The 16,613-nt window shown below is 37.2% G+C and overlaps 2 protein-coding genes across 2 annotated transcripts; both read left to right on the top strand.

Moving 5' to 3' along the window:
* Nucleotides 1-231: 231 nt before the first annotated feature.
* Nucleotides 232-3,881, top strand: LOC149000731 (uncharacterized). The gene is made up of 2 exons (XM_089141006.1): nucleotides 232-3,179; nucleotides 3,288-3,881. The coding sequence occupies exons 1-2, from the start codon at nucleotides 329-331 to the stop codon at nucleotides 3,608-3,610; spliced, it is 3,174 nt and encodes a 1,057-aa protein (XP_088997132.1). The 5' UTR covers nucleotides 232-328; the 3' UTR covers nucleotides 3,611-3,881.
* A 2,972-nt stretch (nucleotides 3,882-6,853) lies between these two features.
* LOC149000730 (extra-large guanine nucleotide-binding protein 3-like) lies at nucleotides 6,854-16,284 on the top strand. The gene is made up of 8 exons (XM_089140514.1): nucleotides 6,854-7,959; nucleotides 8,050-8,187; nucleotides 11,560-11,664; nucleotides 11,766-11,954; nucleotides 13,060-13,234; nucleotides 13,804-14,048; nucleotides 14,539-14,708; nucleotides 15,301-16,284. The coding sequence occupies exons 1-8, from the start codon at nucleotides 7,045-7,047 to the stop codon at nucleotides 15,884-15,886; spliced, it is 2,523 nt and encodes an 840-aa protein (XP_088996640.1). The 5' UTR covers nucleotides 6,854-7,044; the 3' UTR covers nucleotides 15,887-16,284.
* The last annotated feature ends 329 nt before the right edge of the window (nucleotides 16,285-16,613 follow it).

Genomic DNA, 16,613 nt, shown 5'->3' with positions numbered 1-16,613 from the left:
TTCCACAGCCATCCCCAAGACAGTTCGTTTTGTACACATGAATCTGGCCTTACTTTTGCTTGCTTTTACATTGCTTTTTTGATATTATACAAACCATATATGACAAGCTAAGAGGAACTTTCGTCATTTTCCACAGCCAATCAATTGTCAAACCGAGTGAGAAAAAGATATATTTGTTGGCCCCTGCAGATTTTCTCTTTAGAAAAGTGTATTCTGCCTGCTTGACGAAGACTTCGACTTTCAAATTTAGCTGATCATATATTCATATCATTGTTGTACCATAAACCTCAGATTGCTCTGCAATAGTTGAAGCCACCCAGAAAAGAAAATGGCTATCTGCAATCTTACTGTACTTGTTAGTCTGGAGTTCTTCTCTTTAAACAGTCTCCTATCCCTTATGTGCTTCATTTTGCTCCTTGATCCCTGCTACTCCTATGTCTCAAGTTCAAACACAACTGTAGAGCAAGCTGATGCTCTTCTCCAATGGAAAGCTACTCTCAGCAACCAAAGCCAATCTGTTCTCCATTCATGGACACTACTTGATTCCAATTCCTCTCAGAGATCAGACCCATGCACCAGTTGGATTGGAATTGTTTGCAATCAGGAGGAAATCATCACTGAAGTTAACTTACAAAGAATGGGCTTGAAAGGTATGGTTGAGAACTTCCCCTTTTCCTCCTTTCCTACTCTTACATGTCTTAATTTCACTAATAATTCCATGTTTGGTATTGTTCCCACCAACATAGCAAACCTTTCTGTTATCAAATACCTTGATTTATCTGTGAATCAGCTCTCAGGATCAATTCCATCTGAAATCTGTCAACTTACCAATCTGAACATTTTGTTTCTTGATTCAAACAATTTCAATGGATCAATACCTGAAGATATGGGAAGATTGAAAAACCTCATTGATCTCACCATGTTCTCCAACAGCCTCTCTGGTTTCATACCTGAATCTCTTGGGAATTTGACCAATCTAAGGGAGCTATATCTGTTCGCTAACAATCTCATTGGTTCAATCCCTAAATCTTTGGGTAATTTGAAAAATCTGCAAACTCTGCAACTGTCTGACAACCAATTTTCAGGTAACATTCCCCAGGAAATTGGAAACCTGACTCATCTCAAGATTTTGATCCTGGCGGGTAATAGTCTGATTGGTTTCATCCCTGAAGAAATTGGAAAAGTGAAATCACTTATTTCTTTATACTTGCATGTGAACAATCTCAATGGTTCAATTCCTGTCTCTTTATGTAGTTTGAGAAACCTCACTGTTTTATACCTCTTGGAGAATCAACTATCTGGTAGTATTCCTTCAGAAATAGGAAATTTGACAAGTCTGACTGGTCTAGGTTTGTCCCTCAATCATCTATCTGGGTTCATACCTTCCACTTTGGGAAACTTGAAGAATCTCACCGATTTGAATGTTGTTAGTAATCAAATTTCTGGACCAATCCCTGAAGAAATAGGAAATCTTACCAAGTTGACAAGCTTGCACTTGGGAGAGAACAATTTCTCTAGTAGTCTACCTCAAGGACTATGCATGGGTGGATCTCTTGAAATATTCACTGCATTTAACAGCCATCTCACAGGTCATCTTCCAAAAGGTTTCAAAAATTGCACAAGGTTATTAAGAGTTCGGCTCGAAAATAACCAACTTGTCGCGAACTTATCAGAAGACTTTGGGGTTTATGAGAAGCTCAATTACATTGATTTGAGCTACAATCAATTGCATGGTAACCTTGCATCAACTTGGGGACAATGCCAAAACCTGCAAACTCTAAAATTGGCTGGGAATAATATTACGGGTACGATTCCTCTGGAGCTTGGGATGTTAACTCAACTCCGGGTTCTTGACCTTTCTTCAAATTATCTAGTGGGAGAAATTCCAAAGGAATTTAGTCACTTGACATTTTTGTTAAATCTCAATTTAAGTGACAATCAACTTTCTGCCAGTTTACCATCAGAAGTTGGAATGATGTACAGCTTAACAAGTATTGATTTATCATCAAACACCTTGAGCGGACAGATACCAAAAGAAATAGGGAATTGCTCCAACTTGATATATCTGGATTTTAGCAACAATAATTTCAATGGAAGCATTCCCTCTGAGATTGGCAATCTGATTTACCTTCAAGTGCTATTGGATCTTAGTCAAAACAATCTCACTAGAGAGATACTATCACAGTTCACAAGTTTAAGGAACTTGGAAAAGTTAAATATCTCCTACAATCAACTCTCAGGTAACATTTTCTCTGCTTTTGATGGAATGATTAGCTTGACATCCATTGATATATCTCACAATGAGTTTGAGGGTCCAATTCCAAACATCAGAGCCTTTCAAAATGCTACAACAAATGTTTTACGAAACAACAAAGCACTGTGTGGAAATGCAACTAATCTGCCACCATGCAAATCATCCTTGTCAAAGAGTGAAAAGGGAAACTCACACCTTAAAATCTTGGTTGTTATCCTGGTTCCAGTGTTAGGTTTGTTATCTCTTTTGTTTGCTCTTTTTTGTATCTTCCATGTCCAACGAAGAAAAAGAAATGTTGAGACAATGCAAAGAGCAACACCACGCAAAATGGATTTATTTTCTATATGGAATTATGATGGAAGAATAGCATATCAAGAGATTGTTGAAGCAACAGAGGATTTTGATGCCAAATATTGCATCGGCACAGGAGGATTTGGAAGCGTGTACATAGCAAGGTTGCCAACGAATCAAGTAGTTGCTGTCAAAAAGCTTCATCAACCATTAGAGGATTCATGTCAGAAAGCCAACATACAAGCATTCGAAAATGAGATTAGTGCACTGACAAAAATCCGACACCGTAACATTGTGAAACTATATGGATTTTGTTCATGTGCACAACACTCACTCTTGGTTTACAAGTATTTTGAGAGAGGAAGCTTGGCTAAAATCCTCAACAACAACTCCCTTGCATCAGAATTAGATTGGATAAAAAGGGCTAATGTTATTAAAGGTGTGGCAAATGCTTTGTCATACATGCACCATGATTGTTTGCCACCAATCATCCACCGGGATATATCGAGCAATAATATCCTATTGGACGATGAATACGAAGCATGTGTATCTGACTTTGGCGTTGCAAGACTATTAAAGCCCGATTCATCCAATTGGACTACTCAAGCAGGAACCTACGGATATATTGCACCAGGTTATAACTTCACCATTTTCCTACTATGAAGAAAATATAAATTAATTAAATAAGTATGAGATATCTATTTAATTGTTGTTTGGGCCATTTTTTTTCCTTGTCTTTCAGAGTTTTCCTACACTATGAAGGTGACCCAAAAATGTGATGTTTATAGTTTTGGAGTATTAATGCTAGAGGTGGTGATGGGAAGACATCCAAGTGAACTCATCTCAACACTATCATCGCCATCATACTCAGTACAACCATCAACAAAGCAAAACATGTTATTGAGAGATGTGTTGGATCAACGGCTCTCCCCTCCCAATATAGATATGGAACAAGAGATCTTGTCTATTATGAAGTTGGCAATCTTATGTTTAGCCAATAATCCACAATCTCGACCTGACATGCACACTGTGTCTGAGAAAATAGAAGTCATCGTCTCCTTGTGAAATTTTTGAAAAGGAAATAAGGATCTATTGTAAGTGTTGAGAGTATGTCTGTGCTTTAAAGCTTTTTAGATTTCCTCTAGGTAGCTTATGCACAAGTGTGTAACATTTTCCTATGCAGGGGTCTTGTGGGATCAGCCCACCATTTAAGACCAGACTTTTGTATCACTCTCTTTCAGTTTAATAAATGTTTAGCATAAATATAGGCTCAAATAAGATTAGAAGCAAAAGTTGCAATAACCTATGAAGGCAAGATGCAATTATCTATCCTCTTCCTTTGTAGTAAACTACATTGAACTAGATTTGAAAATATCTTTGGGGGGTGGGGGGAATTATTCTTTTACTTTCTTATAAGCTCAATAAATGTAATGCTCTCTTTTAGCAAAAAAATTAAAAAAAAAATGAAATGTTGTACCGTCTTTGTATTGTTTTATCAAATTGATACCTGCATGATATTTCTAATGATGCTTAGTTATATGATTTTAACAAATTAAAGATACAAAGCTTGACACAAGTAGATGTAAAATTTCACGTTTCTAAGTTATTTCAATCTAAAACACATGCTTTAGATTGAACTTTTATTCTCTGAATAAGAGGCAAGCAGAGAATGAACTCCTAAGAAAGGAAGGACAGATTAGCAGAAACAACGGCAAATTCCATTCAAATGCTGAGTTTCTATACAGTTACCACCCTTAGAACAACCATTTTTACATAATTTATCACAAACGATATTGTCTTCTTCGATATTTGTCTCACATCTCCACCTATAAAACTCTTCACAGCATTTGTGCTTATAAGTTGCCCCTCGCTCTATGAACAAAAGAATATTATAACAATTATCATAAAGAGAGAAGAAGAAATTTTTTCAACAGGGTAGTGCAGACAAATGAAGATGAAATGATCATTTGGTGATGCTACTGTACATGTTTTGAACTTTTGTTTTATATATGAGATTAAAATTTTCACAAATCAAGAGTCTTTCTTACTCTTCCAATAAAATGACACTCATTTTACCATGATGTCATTAAGTATAGATGAGAAAACCTCCCCTTCAATATGAATATGAATAGGTGGGTGAAGGAAAATCCATCTCCAAATGATCAAGAACAACTGGGTGATTGAAGAAAAATAAGAACAAATAGCTTAGATATACATTTCAACAAGTTCTTTAAGGGAGTAATAGTGTTTTTCATATAAGCTTACCAAAGAAGAAAGAGAAATAGACCATAGCTCCACAGACAATAAGGGACACAACCAGCATAACTGCAAGTTCACATCTTCCCATTTCATTTGCTTCTTTTCTACGGAGAAATCAAATGTGCTCTTAGCTCTTGTACAATGCCCACAGCTTTATAAGGAAAGTAACTTTTTTTCTTTTTTTTTTTACCCAAAAAAAAATTTTATTTTTCATTTTTGGGAAAAGGTTAGTGTACATTTTTTTTTTTTTTTGATACATAGTTAGTGTACATTTAATGCTGAGAAGATATAAAAGACTCGAATACGTTGGCAGGTTCATTACCGCATTTGGGCTACATTTATAAATGTGAGAGAAATAGCTTCAACCCAGGTTGTAAATACAGTAGAGGTGTAAATAGATCGGATTCAAATCGTACAGTAGGAATACTATATCTACATCCTATTATATTCGGACGAATTTGGATAATATGATCGATTTTCAGTGAGTGCAAGTCGAATTCAAATGATAATCAGATAGTTAGTTTCTTTAGTAGATTCTTCTAAATTGGTATGAATACAAATTGAATTCAAGTTTTCAATTTCCTATTGACATCTTTAAACCATTTTGTTTGTGAGAGATAGGCTTGAAATTTAAGAATTTAACAATTTTTATAGTTATCTTAATAGAAAATCTAGAGAAATAGTCACATATCTCAAATAAAAAAATGTATAAAAATAAGAAAAACAAATCAAAGTAATTTAATCGGATAATAATCAATAGAAAAGATGTATACCATGTTCGCATCATATTAATCGGACAGACTCGGATGCCTCTAACAGGGATTTTTGTTCGCGCTTGCGCAGGTATCCTCCGCGAAGGCACAATAATATGACACCTGGCGCACAGAAAAATAAACGGTTGGATGGATGGGTATTTTGGTAATTAGAGTTATTACGCCCAAAAGCTTCCTAGAATTACAAAAATAACCCCTCATTGAATCAAAATTTACAAAAATACCTATATTAAATAGTAGAGAATCCATACTAGATTGTAGTCTGTCCTCACACTCTTTTACCATACAATCAAGAGATTGGCCCAAAGGTTTTTCCACCTTTTCTACTAAGAAAATAACCTCCCTCCCCATCTTTTGAAATCATCCCTTTTTTATTATTTTTACAAGTTTCCCTCTAATTCTCTTTTCATTTGTAAAAATAGTAGTACTTACCTTCTTTCCCTTCACTCTTTAATTTTTTGAGATCTTTCTTCTAACCCTATTTTTATGAATAAAATATAAGTACTTCACCTATACAATTAGAAGAATTTTTCTGCTTTTAGTTTGTAACGGTTTTTGTATGTAGATAGTATTCCATTTATTATTATTTTGTAGTTAAATTCTTTAAGAATTCATTTAAATATTAAATTATAAGGATGATTTCTTTTCTTTTTTTCGGTGAAATTATAAGGATGATGGCATGCACGTTCCAAGTTCCAACGGAGACGCTTTGATTGTAGAATTTGACCAAGGTGGGACCCAAAAACAGTTCACATTGGTAGGACCCACAAGTAGATTCATTCCCAAGTCGCAACACTCCATTGGTTCCACCAATTCCACGCAAGAAACCCCCGCGTAAAAATCCCAAACCCCCCATACCGAACTGGATTTTGTTAGGCTACTGCCGCTGTATGGTGGTGCGGTATGGTGTCTGTGGTATCCCACGTTGGATGGGTATCACGTGAATTTTTTTAAATTTTAGTCGTTCAAAGCATTGATTCCATTCGTTAAAAAATCAGTTTTTCAAATTTGTTATACGCGCATAGGGTATTTTGAACTTCTGAAAATACGATATCCATATTTAATCAATTCAAGTAACACAAAATCAGTTTTCATGTAAATAAATCAAATTATATTTTGAGCGGTTGAGATTTAATAAAATATAAATGGCTTACATCCAACAGTGAGCACTAGAGACACGACTACATCAGACGCAGCACTGAAACAAATCCCCGAACGAGAGTATTTAAACGTGACACCAACGTTGGTGCTTTGCACGTCCATGCCGGCTCTGAGAGTCATCTGGTGCAAGAAGCTTCAGTCCCTCGTTCCCACCGATGGAGAATTCAAACTTTACTGCAAATCTCGTCTCCAGCCTAACCAATAAGTACGAAACCTACATTGAAACCCTAACTTTTAACCTTCTTTCATGGTTGATTCGATTTGATGGAATCGATCTAGATTCATCTTTGTTCAGAAACTTTAGTAATGGCGAGTGGAACAGGGAAGGACAAGACATGGAAGGAGACGCTACGTGAAATGCTTCCTTCTGGTTCTTCTTTGCCTGACGAAGAACGCCTTGACTATTCAATTGCTGTTGAGTATCAAGGTCCTCCTGTTTGTTACGATCTCCCCAAGGCTGAACCTCTCGATTCGATCTCCATTCCAACTGCTTCTGTTGTTTCTATTTCTGATGCTTCTGTATCAGTTACACCTCTGGCTTCTAAGTTAACTAGGTTTTCAAACTCGGGAATTCAAATTGATTCGAAGGGGGAAGAGGTAGAAGAAACTGATTGCCGGTCGTCACCGGTTCGAGACCCTGATTCGTCACGGAAGCCGAAGCGACCAGCTGTTGCGACTTTTAATTCTGAAGAAGAGAGGGACAAGGAGGATGAGAGTGTGGAGTTGTCTTCTTATTCTAGGTCTCGTCGCGCAGATAAGGAGCAGTCACCGTCAACTGTTATGGTTCAGGGTCTGGGGAAGGACAAGAAGAAAGGAGTGTGTAGCATATGTGGGAAAAGGAGTTGGTTGACGGAGAGGGAAGCTTGTTTAGTATGTGATGCTAGTTACTGTAAGAATTGCTTGTTTCAAGCCATGAGTTCCATGCCTGAAGGTCGTAAATGTGTGGGCTGCATTGGGCAACCTATAGATGAATCGAAGCGGTCGAAATTGGGAAAGTGTTCAAGGATGTTGAACAGAGTTTTTAGTCCTTTAGAAGTTAAGCAGATAATGAAAATGGAGAAGGAGTGTTTCACAAACCAGGTTCGACCGGATCAAATAATTGTCAACGGAAGGGCACTTGATCAAGAAGAATTGGCAGAGATTTTGTGTTGTCCTGACCCTCCCCTGAAGCTGAAACCAGGGAAATACTGGTACGACAAGGACTCTGGGCTTTGGGGAAAGGTAGTGGAAATTCCTAGTTCTGCAGAATGGAAATGTTGCCTCTTTTAATTTTGGTTTGCTAAATAGTTACATTTACATGTTAAACTTCAGGAAGGGGAGAAGCCTGATAAGATCATAAGTTCAAAACTGAACATTGGTGGGAAGATGCGCGTGGACGCGAGTAATGGGAACACAAAAGTTTACTTCAATGGCCGTGAAATCACAACGATAGAGCATAGGGTGCTTAAGGTAAAGTCTTGGTCTCTTCCAGCATATACTAAGAATTGCATAAGAAGTGATATGGAAAAATGCATGTCTACATAAAGGATACAAACTTAATTCTTGCTTTTATGATTACTGAGGCTCAACTCTGTCCTTGGCAAATAAGTGTTTCCAATAAGAAGGATAGAGCTTAGGGTTCTTAAGGTAAGATCTTGAATCACTTCCAGCAGATACTGAAAAATGCATAAAATGTCATATGAAAAAATGCACGTGTACATAAAGGGAAAAAACCTCGTGCTTTTATGATTACTGAATATCATTTTCTTCCTTGGAAAATAGTTTCTAATAAGAAAATGTTTTGATGGTACACTTAGAGGAGGCGCTGGACTGGCTGAATAGAAGGCTTAAGGCTTATCATTCAGTTTTTTCAAGACTAAATTGGAGGCACCTTATCATTAAAAAATATTGATATCTTTTGGGATTTGGATTATATTGGTAATGGCAATGTATGAATTTGCTGATGTCATTGCAGGAACTGCATCCACTGAGGGCATCGATCTTTTCATTAGTAGGTCCATAGCCAATGAGGTTTGAAGTAACCATACTATTCTTCTACCGAAAAAAAGTAACCATACTATTCTGAGCATGTGAAACCAGTATAGAGCAAGAGCAAACAACCTTTGAAGTATGAAATGAAGTGCATACTCTAAACTTGTCAAATAGAGGGAAAGAGTACACGTGAGACTACATAAAGTATGTAAGGGCCTCATGTGATTTTTTTCGATGAACTACGGAAAATTTTACAATAGGCAAAATAAGAGAACAAGAGAAGAAACAAATTGTCCTCCAGTATTTTGATCTTGTCATAATTTATGACAGTTATAGCACTTATGGAGATGTGTACAGCAATATTTGCTAAAGAAATATGTTTCAATAAAGGGCAAATTACATATAGACCCCTAGATCTACAATCAATTACCATCTACTACCCATGAAAAGAAATCAATTACAAATACCCCCTTAGAGTTAATAACAGTGGGGGGGGGGTATTTGTAATTTTTTTCTTTTTAGGGATAGTAAATGTAATTGATTGCAAATCCGGGGGGTCTATATGTAATTTTCCCTTCAATAAAATGATTGGTATGTCATTTAGAGAGTTATAAGATAGATCAGTCAGTTTACAATTTGCAAAATTTTCCGTTGACATAACAAGGAGAAATATTGCCAGGAAATAGTCTACGTGGAGCAGTTGTCCAAAAGGAAACTATTAAAAGAAAATTTTCTCTTCAGATGCTCGTAGAGTTCCTTATACCAGCATAGACACTGCAGATGTTGATTTGGTTCAACTATCTGGGTATCACAAGTTTGCCCTAGTGTACCATCTCTAACAGTGGCTTATACATCAGTGGATTTTACCCCCTTCTGGAAACTTCTAGACTAAAATTAGTCTTCCATTGTGATTTTAATGCTTAACCATCATGAATGTATTAGGTGGATATTCTTTAGATGCTGTCAAGTATGGGTAAGTTTATATGGATTGTACTATCAGCCTTGATTTGAAGAGGAGGATAAAATGGCCTATATTTTATTTACTTTGTTGTTGTTCCCTGTTGCTTTTTCATTTTTTTTCACAAAATATTTGCTTCACGTGTGTGTGTGTGATTCACATTCACCCAATTATTTATTATTTTTTTTCTTTTGGTAAGATTAACCAAACTATATTCATCACAAGAAAAAGTTGGCTTTAGGTATTTCAATATGTGCACTGGTGCATTTGCAATAAAGCTCATAAGTATCTTTTTCCAGCATGTAATTTGATAGTGCCTGACATAATCACTGGCCCTTCAAAAATTGCCATTTTCTTCCTTCTTTTTTAGTTTCCAACCAGGTTACTAAGAAATGAGAACACTGGCATAGTAACTTCTAATTTGAAAAATGAGATCTCGAAATATTGGTGGTAAAGTGGCCTCCTTCATTCATACTGTCGGCAGAATTCTAAAAGAAGAGGGGGGGGGGGGATGTTGAACCTAGTGCATGAGGCTCCCACCATGCAGCATGTGGGGAGAGCATATGTACACAGCTCACCCTCAACTTTAATGGAGAAGCTGTATCCTTGTTTGAGACCTTGACCACGAGATTGAAATAGAGCAACCTTAACGTTGTAGAATCTTTTGACCGGAAGTTTAACCTGCAATGAATCCATCCTTTCAAAGAAAGGGTAAAGCCTGAATTTACCTGTCTGATAAAACAAGGATATAGAAGCTCTAAACTGCATGAGTGCACAACTAAGTTTAGTTCTGCCTACTACTTACAGACATGCTATCTGTCTCTATCTTGTTTCCTTAGTTTATAGTGGTACACCTTTTTTGCTATATGTACTTCTCCCCTGTCGTATTGAAATTTGGTCATACTTTTCCATATTTGGGCTTCATACTCTTTTCCTCTCAGGGCCTGTTTTCTTGTTTATTTTGGCTGATCTTCCTGATTGTCACCATGCTTTTCCTATTTATAGAGTATGCAGTATCTCTTGCTACGTTTACTACTTCTTCTTTTTTTCGCTAAAAGGTCATTTGTATTAAAAAAGCGAAAAAAATTACACTATATACACCATGAAAGGGAACCACAATCACTCAACCTGCAAGTCTGCAACAGCAGTTGCCCCCAATACACCCCACCTCACTGGTTCCCTGAAATAGCAAAACACGGTGCAAAGGACTTACAAAGAGAATATCCTACTCTAATAAGACATCATAAGCGATATCTTGGTCAACTAGAGGCATCCCAAGCAAGATCATCCATCACCAATGTTGGCCAGGTGACATTCATACCCGAACTTTTTTGCTTGGCTTGTAGTTTTGCTAAATAGTCTGCAATTGGGTTTGTCTCCCTATAGCAATGAGAGATTTTCCAAATGGAGGATAGAAAGTATGCACTAAGACCTCTCCAATGCTGCTGGGACCACCATGGAAAAGTTTTTTTCTGAAGCAAAACTACAGTAGCTGCCAAGTCACACTCAACCCATATCTTCTTGATCCGTAGTTGCTTCACCCATCCCAACCCTAACATAAAGGCTTCCATTTCAGCTTCAAAATTTGATGTCAAGCCCAAATAGATGTGGAAGGCTCCTATTACATTAGCATTTTCATCTCGGAACACACTGCCCGCACCAGCACATCCAAGATTCCCTAGCGAGCACCCATCAATATTGAGCTTTATCCATCCACTAGAAGGAGCAATACTGCTTCTAAATGTTTGTTTTAAATTCTTCTTCATATGCTTCTGAAGTGGCTAGTCATTGTTTGCTTCAGGTCAGGACTTTTATTTAGTTCTTCTGCCTCTGTTTGACCCCATTTGCTGTATACAAACCTGATGCATGGTCTGATTGGTTTTAATTTTCAGTTGGCTAAAGTTCAGTGCCCCCGGGATACTCATTTTTGGTTGTACGATGATGGATCTTATGAGGAAGAAGGTCAGAATAACATAAAAGGAAATATATGGGCAAAGGTATGTTACCTTCTCGTGTTGAACAAATTATCACTGTGATTAGATAAACAATTGTTGCAAATGATTTGTTAAACAGTAGAAGTCTGGTCCTTGCTAGGCAGGCGTCGACTCGTTTCATTTGTTCATTATTCTCATTGCCTGTACCACTGGCAAACACTAATGGTCCAAAAGGAGACATAGAGGCCTCTTCAAGTAGGGTAGTGCCCGAGTATCCAGAGCAGGAGGAAAGAGTCCAGAAACTTCTGTTGCTTGGGTTGGAAGGGTCTGGAAACAGCACTATCTTCAAGCAGGTAGACGTCTGTTATTTAAGTATTTCCCTGGTTCTTACTTTCTGTAATAGGTATGGGCGTCGGGCTCAACATTGTGGTGGATTTTGTTGCTTCTTGAAATCTGCATCTCATTTGTTATGCCATGGAAAAGGCACTGTCTTTAACCATCTTTTCTTGTCATGAAGGTTAGATCTACATTAGTTTGTTCTATAAGTAAAGTCTTTTTTAGTGTAGACAATTGTTGAAATTTTTAATCGGATCTATAGGATCTCAATGAAGGAGTTATCCCATATTTTGGAACACCAGACTTTCTCTGTTTGCAAACCTGGCTACTCTCAGTATATGTAATCTGGAAGGTAACTACTGTACTTTCATAGCAGGTGTAATGCAATGTCCCCGTTGCTAATTACTTGAGTAAGGCAACTAGGGGAAATCTTATCCCTTGAATTTGGCAGGCACAAAGGGAAACAGATGGACTGCTAATTTTACATTTCTCAGAAAAGAGATATTAGGGAAGGGGAAGAAAAACAGCTAATCTCTTTTTAAATATAGGTTATCATTTAAGATCATATTAGGTTTTAAGATTTCAAGTAGAAGAAACACTAAGAACAAAGACTAATAATAAAAAGGGCTCTGATTTCCTCCATGCTAGATAAGAAGGCCTTCCTAAACTTTCCTGGTCAGATGGAGCCCATATTTTGGGAACAGGTTGGAATGTCGTCAATGAAGGAACCAGGGAATTTGATTTTTAAAGAAGGAAATCGGGTAGGGTAGGTAGCGAATGATGGTACTCTGTCACGGATTCGAGCACCATAAATAGAAAATTGATATCCCTTGCTTCTTACCCATATTAATGCGTTTATACAATCTAATGAGTGCTGGTGTTTTCTTGTCTTTGTGCGTGAGCGTGTGTGTGTGTATTTCTGGGTTTGGTGTTTCTTATCCTTTGTGATGGTTTCCTCTACTTTTTTCCCCCTAAATTCAACAATTGAATTTCAGGTGCTTGAGCTTCATATGTTCAATTTTAAAGCTCTACATTGGTCCCAATTTTTTTTATTGCACTATATATATATGTCTGTGTGTCTTTTTCAATGAAATGACTTTAATTGTCTCTCTTATTGAACAGGCCAAGTATTTATATGGAGAGAAGTTTTCTATGGACGAACTGCAGGATATCAAGCTTAAGATTCAAATCAACATGTATAAATATTTGAATATACTACTTGAAGGCCATAAACGTTTTGAAGAGGAGGCTTTGATGGGGAAAAGCCATGCTATCTCTCTTGCCGAAGAGTTCTTAGGTGCTCATTAAAGTCACTTCTTTTCTATTATGCATTCTCCTTCATTCTGTTACCGTTGGTGGATGCATTGTTTGTGAAACTATGACACCTGCAGAGCAGATGCTTACCAACAGTCTCATTTTTCTGGAGTTAAAACTTGGTCCTTGAGGAACATGTTTTACAGCTGGTATTAGATGGTTTCAATAGTTGTACTGAATTCCAGAATAGGCCACATTTACATGGTTGAGAGATTGAATCCTTATGAATGATTTGTCGTAGTAGAGTATAAGAAAATTGATAAGTGAGGAAACTAAGTAAACAGTCTGCACCACCATCAATAAATAGTCTTTTGCAAATCCTGTATCTGAATAATCTTGTATGCTCCAAATTCTATGATATTGGTGCTTCATCCAGTGTTGCATTCCGGAGACATTTGATTCTGTTTTGTGCTCTAAATTTTGCTCCTTCTGCACCAATTTATATAGGACAATTGAATTACAAGTATGTTAGGAAGCATCATATTTCTGGTCATTCTAATGGGTCATAGTTGGAAAGCATGACCTGATGTTGGTTGACTGGTAATAATTCAGGTGAAACTGGAACTGATAAACATAAGCAGTGCATTTATTCAATCAATCAAAAATCGAAGCAATTTTCTGAGTGGCTTTCAGAAATTATGGCTATGGAGAACTTGGAAGCTTTCTTTGCTGCTGCAACACGTAATTATGCTCCTATTGTTGCTGAGGTTTGGAAGGATCCTGCTATTCAGGAGACATACAAGAGAAGAGATGAGTTGCATCTTCTTCCTGATGTTGCCAGTTATTTTTTAGATCAGGTATGCACAAGTGTATCTGTTTACTTACCTCATTTGTGACTTTGTTGTCTCCTTTGTGCATCATAATATGTAAGTACCTCTTAGTGAATATCTGATGCATCGGAACCTGTATCATTACTATTGGTGATCCATATGATTGAGCGCCTTATACCCATCTCAATTGTCTATCATCCCCCTGTTATGCCAAATATATGCCAATGTTCCTTCTGGGCAATTTTCTGACTGTCATGATCAGGAAAATAAAAATAATGATTGTGGGCCCTCCATTTCCTTAGCTTTAAGCTTCATGTGTTCTCAGTGATGGGCTAGTGGTTGGGTGTTTTAGTCTAGATTTTAACATTCAGTGTGACACAGCTAGGCTTTTAATTGAATTGTCATTGAAATGTTAATTGATGAGAGCATTTAGAGAATTTAGGGAGGTTTTTATTGACAAGACAGTCTATTTGTGCTGTATATGTTCTTACAGAAGTCAGATGTCTGTGCTTTGCAGGCTATTGAGATATCAAGTGATGAGTATGTGCCTTCTGAGAAAGACATTTTATATGCTGAAGGAGTGACTCAGGGAGATGGCTGTGCCTTTTTTGAATTCTCATTGAATGGTCACACTGCAATGTCAGAGACCGATAATGAAAACTTTGATTACCCACTTCCACAGACTAAGTAAGCTCTCTTCTTTCTTCACACATATACACACCCCAGCCACCATAACTCTTTCTTGATGGCCCTACTATCTGAAACATGAGAGTTTGATTATTCTTAAATTGTGTGGCCATGTCATCCACATTGGCATCCATCTGTATGTTTCAGGTCCACTGTGTTTTCCTTTGTTGATATAAAGCAACAAGAATGGACTAGAAACTTAATTGTTGGCTGAGCATAAAACATTGAATGACCCCTTCCCACCAACAAAACTATATGGAAGGGTTGAAAATAAAAAGTGGAGGACCATAAGGTTTTGATGGAACCCTTACTTGACATTTGGCTAATCCATGTATGTATATGCATATGCAAGTATTTACCAAGCTGACACCTCCATATGGCTCAAAAATGGTGTCTGTAGAAAAGCTTTTTTTGACTGCTATTTGAGGAAAATGTTACCTGCGCATGGAACTCTCTGCTTTGCAGAGGTATGATGCAGCAGATCTGTAAACTCCATCCTCTGGATTAGCTGCATGTAGCACACACTGCAGACCAAATAGTTGACATTCATCTCTTAACTCTCTTGGTTTTTGAGAAATTTATATTCCCGCAGGTACCAATTAATTCAAGTGGATGCAAAGGAACTCAATGATGGCGGCAAATGGCTGGACATGTTTGAAGATGTTTCGGCTGTTATATTTTGTGTTGCTTTAAGTGACTATGATCAGGTGTGGTCCCAAGGAGTGGGTCCATCTCGCAACAAGATGCTAGCAAGCCGAGAACTTTTTGAGAGTGCACTATCACAACCATATTTTAGGGATACTCCCTTCATTCTCCTCCTCAATAAGTATGATACCTTTGAAGAGAAGATCAATCGGGTACCCTTAACATTCTGTGACTGGTTTGAGACTTTTAACCCATTAAAACGTTATCACAACAACGATGCATTGGCAAGCCAGGCTTATTACTATGTTGCAATGAAATTCAAGGAAGTGTATGCCTCCTTTAGCAACCGAAAACTATTTGTCTGGCAAACCAGGGACCGTGAACGGAGCACTGTAGATGAAGCATTCAAGTACATTAGAGAGGTTCTTAAGTGGGAAGAAGAGAAGGATATAAACATGTATGGAATTGACATGGAAGATGATTCATTTTACAACAGTGAAATTAATTCATTACCATTCGATAGGCAGGAATGAAATTCTTTCACAGAGTAGTAAGCCTCTTTATTGTGCTTACTACTGTTTTCAAGAAACAGAGACTGAAGATCCCCAAAAATTATGTCGATAATTTTCATAGCCAATTTGGTTTTCCTGAATGCAAATGTAGGTTGGAAGCAGGAATTATTTGCCTCTGACAGATACAAGGCTGATCAGGAAATGTGGAGTAGCTTTGAGGGCAAGAGGTATAGTTTTAATTTCATACCAGATGTTTAATGGTCATTTACTCTGTATAGTAACATTGGAATATGGGATTTCTATTCACCTTGTTATACCAAATAAGATCCTTTTGAAGATCACCATCGCCATTTTGGTTATGTGGAGGTTTTAAGTAGAACTGATCAGTCAACCTCTTCACTGAATCACAATGGAATTGAACTGGCTCTTTGATCCAAACTACACACGCGATCCCAAACCCAGGTAGGGCGTACATAGAAAACAAGCGTGGCTTTGGTGAATTAAACTCTCTCTCTTCTTCTATGAGCGTTGGATGCTTTAAATTGGAAAGCTTCAAATGCTGTTTCATTCCATAAAATAATAATTTTTTTAAAAAAAATGAATCATTCTCATGGTTGTGTCAGATGGAATTCTATAGCTTTTTTTTTTTTTTTTTTTTTTGTTGTTGTTAAGAATCTACCTTTTTCTTTTGCTTTGATTCATAGTTTGTACCAAAAGCTCTTTGATTTTGCAAAGTTTCTTTAATCCC

Source organism: Hakea prostrata, chromosome 11, assembly GCF_041222555.1.
Source record: "Hakea prostrata isolate BN-2017 chromosome 11, UWA_Hpros_2, whole genome shotgun sequence".
NCBI classification, from domain to species: Eukaryota; Viridiplantae; Streptophyta; class Magnoliopsida; order Proteales; family Proteaceae; genus Hakea; species Hakea prostrata.
The sequence above is the reverse complement of the archived record's forward strand: the minus strand, read 5'-3'. Positions and strand labels throughout refer to the sequence as shown.

Bases quoted from the DNA above. Each gene is read 5' to 3' on its own strand.
- LOC149000730 (XM_089140514.1), top strand. From the start codon at position 7,045: ATGGCGAGTGGAACAGGGAAGGACAAGACATGGAAGGAGACGCTACGT. The intron at 7,960-8,049 runs GTAGTGGAAATT...GTTAAACTTCAG, and splicing joins ACTCTGGGCTTTGGGGAAAG to GAAGGGGAGAAGCCTGATAA. The intron at 11,955-13,059 runs GTAGACGTCTGT...CTTATTGAACAG, and splicing joins ACAGCACTATCTTCAAGCAG to GCCAAGTATTTATATGGAGA.
- LOC149000731 (XM_089141006.1), top strand. From the start codon at position 329: ATGGCTATCTGCAATCTTACTGTACTTGTTAGTCTGGAGTTCTTCTCT. The intron at 3,180-3,287 runs GTTATAACTTCA...CTTGTCTTTCAG, and splicing joins CTACGGATATATTGCACCAG to AGTTTTCCTACACTATGAAG.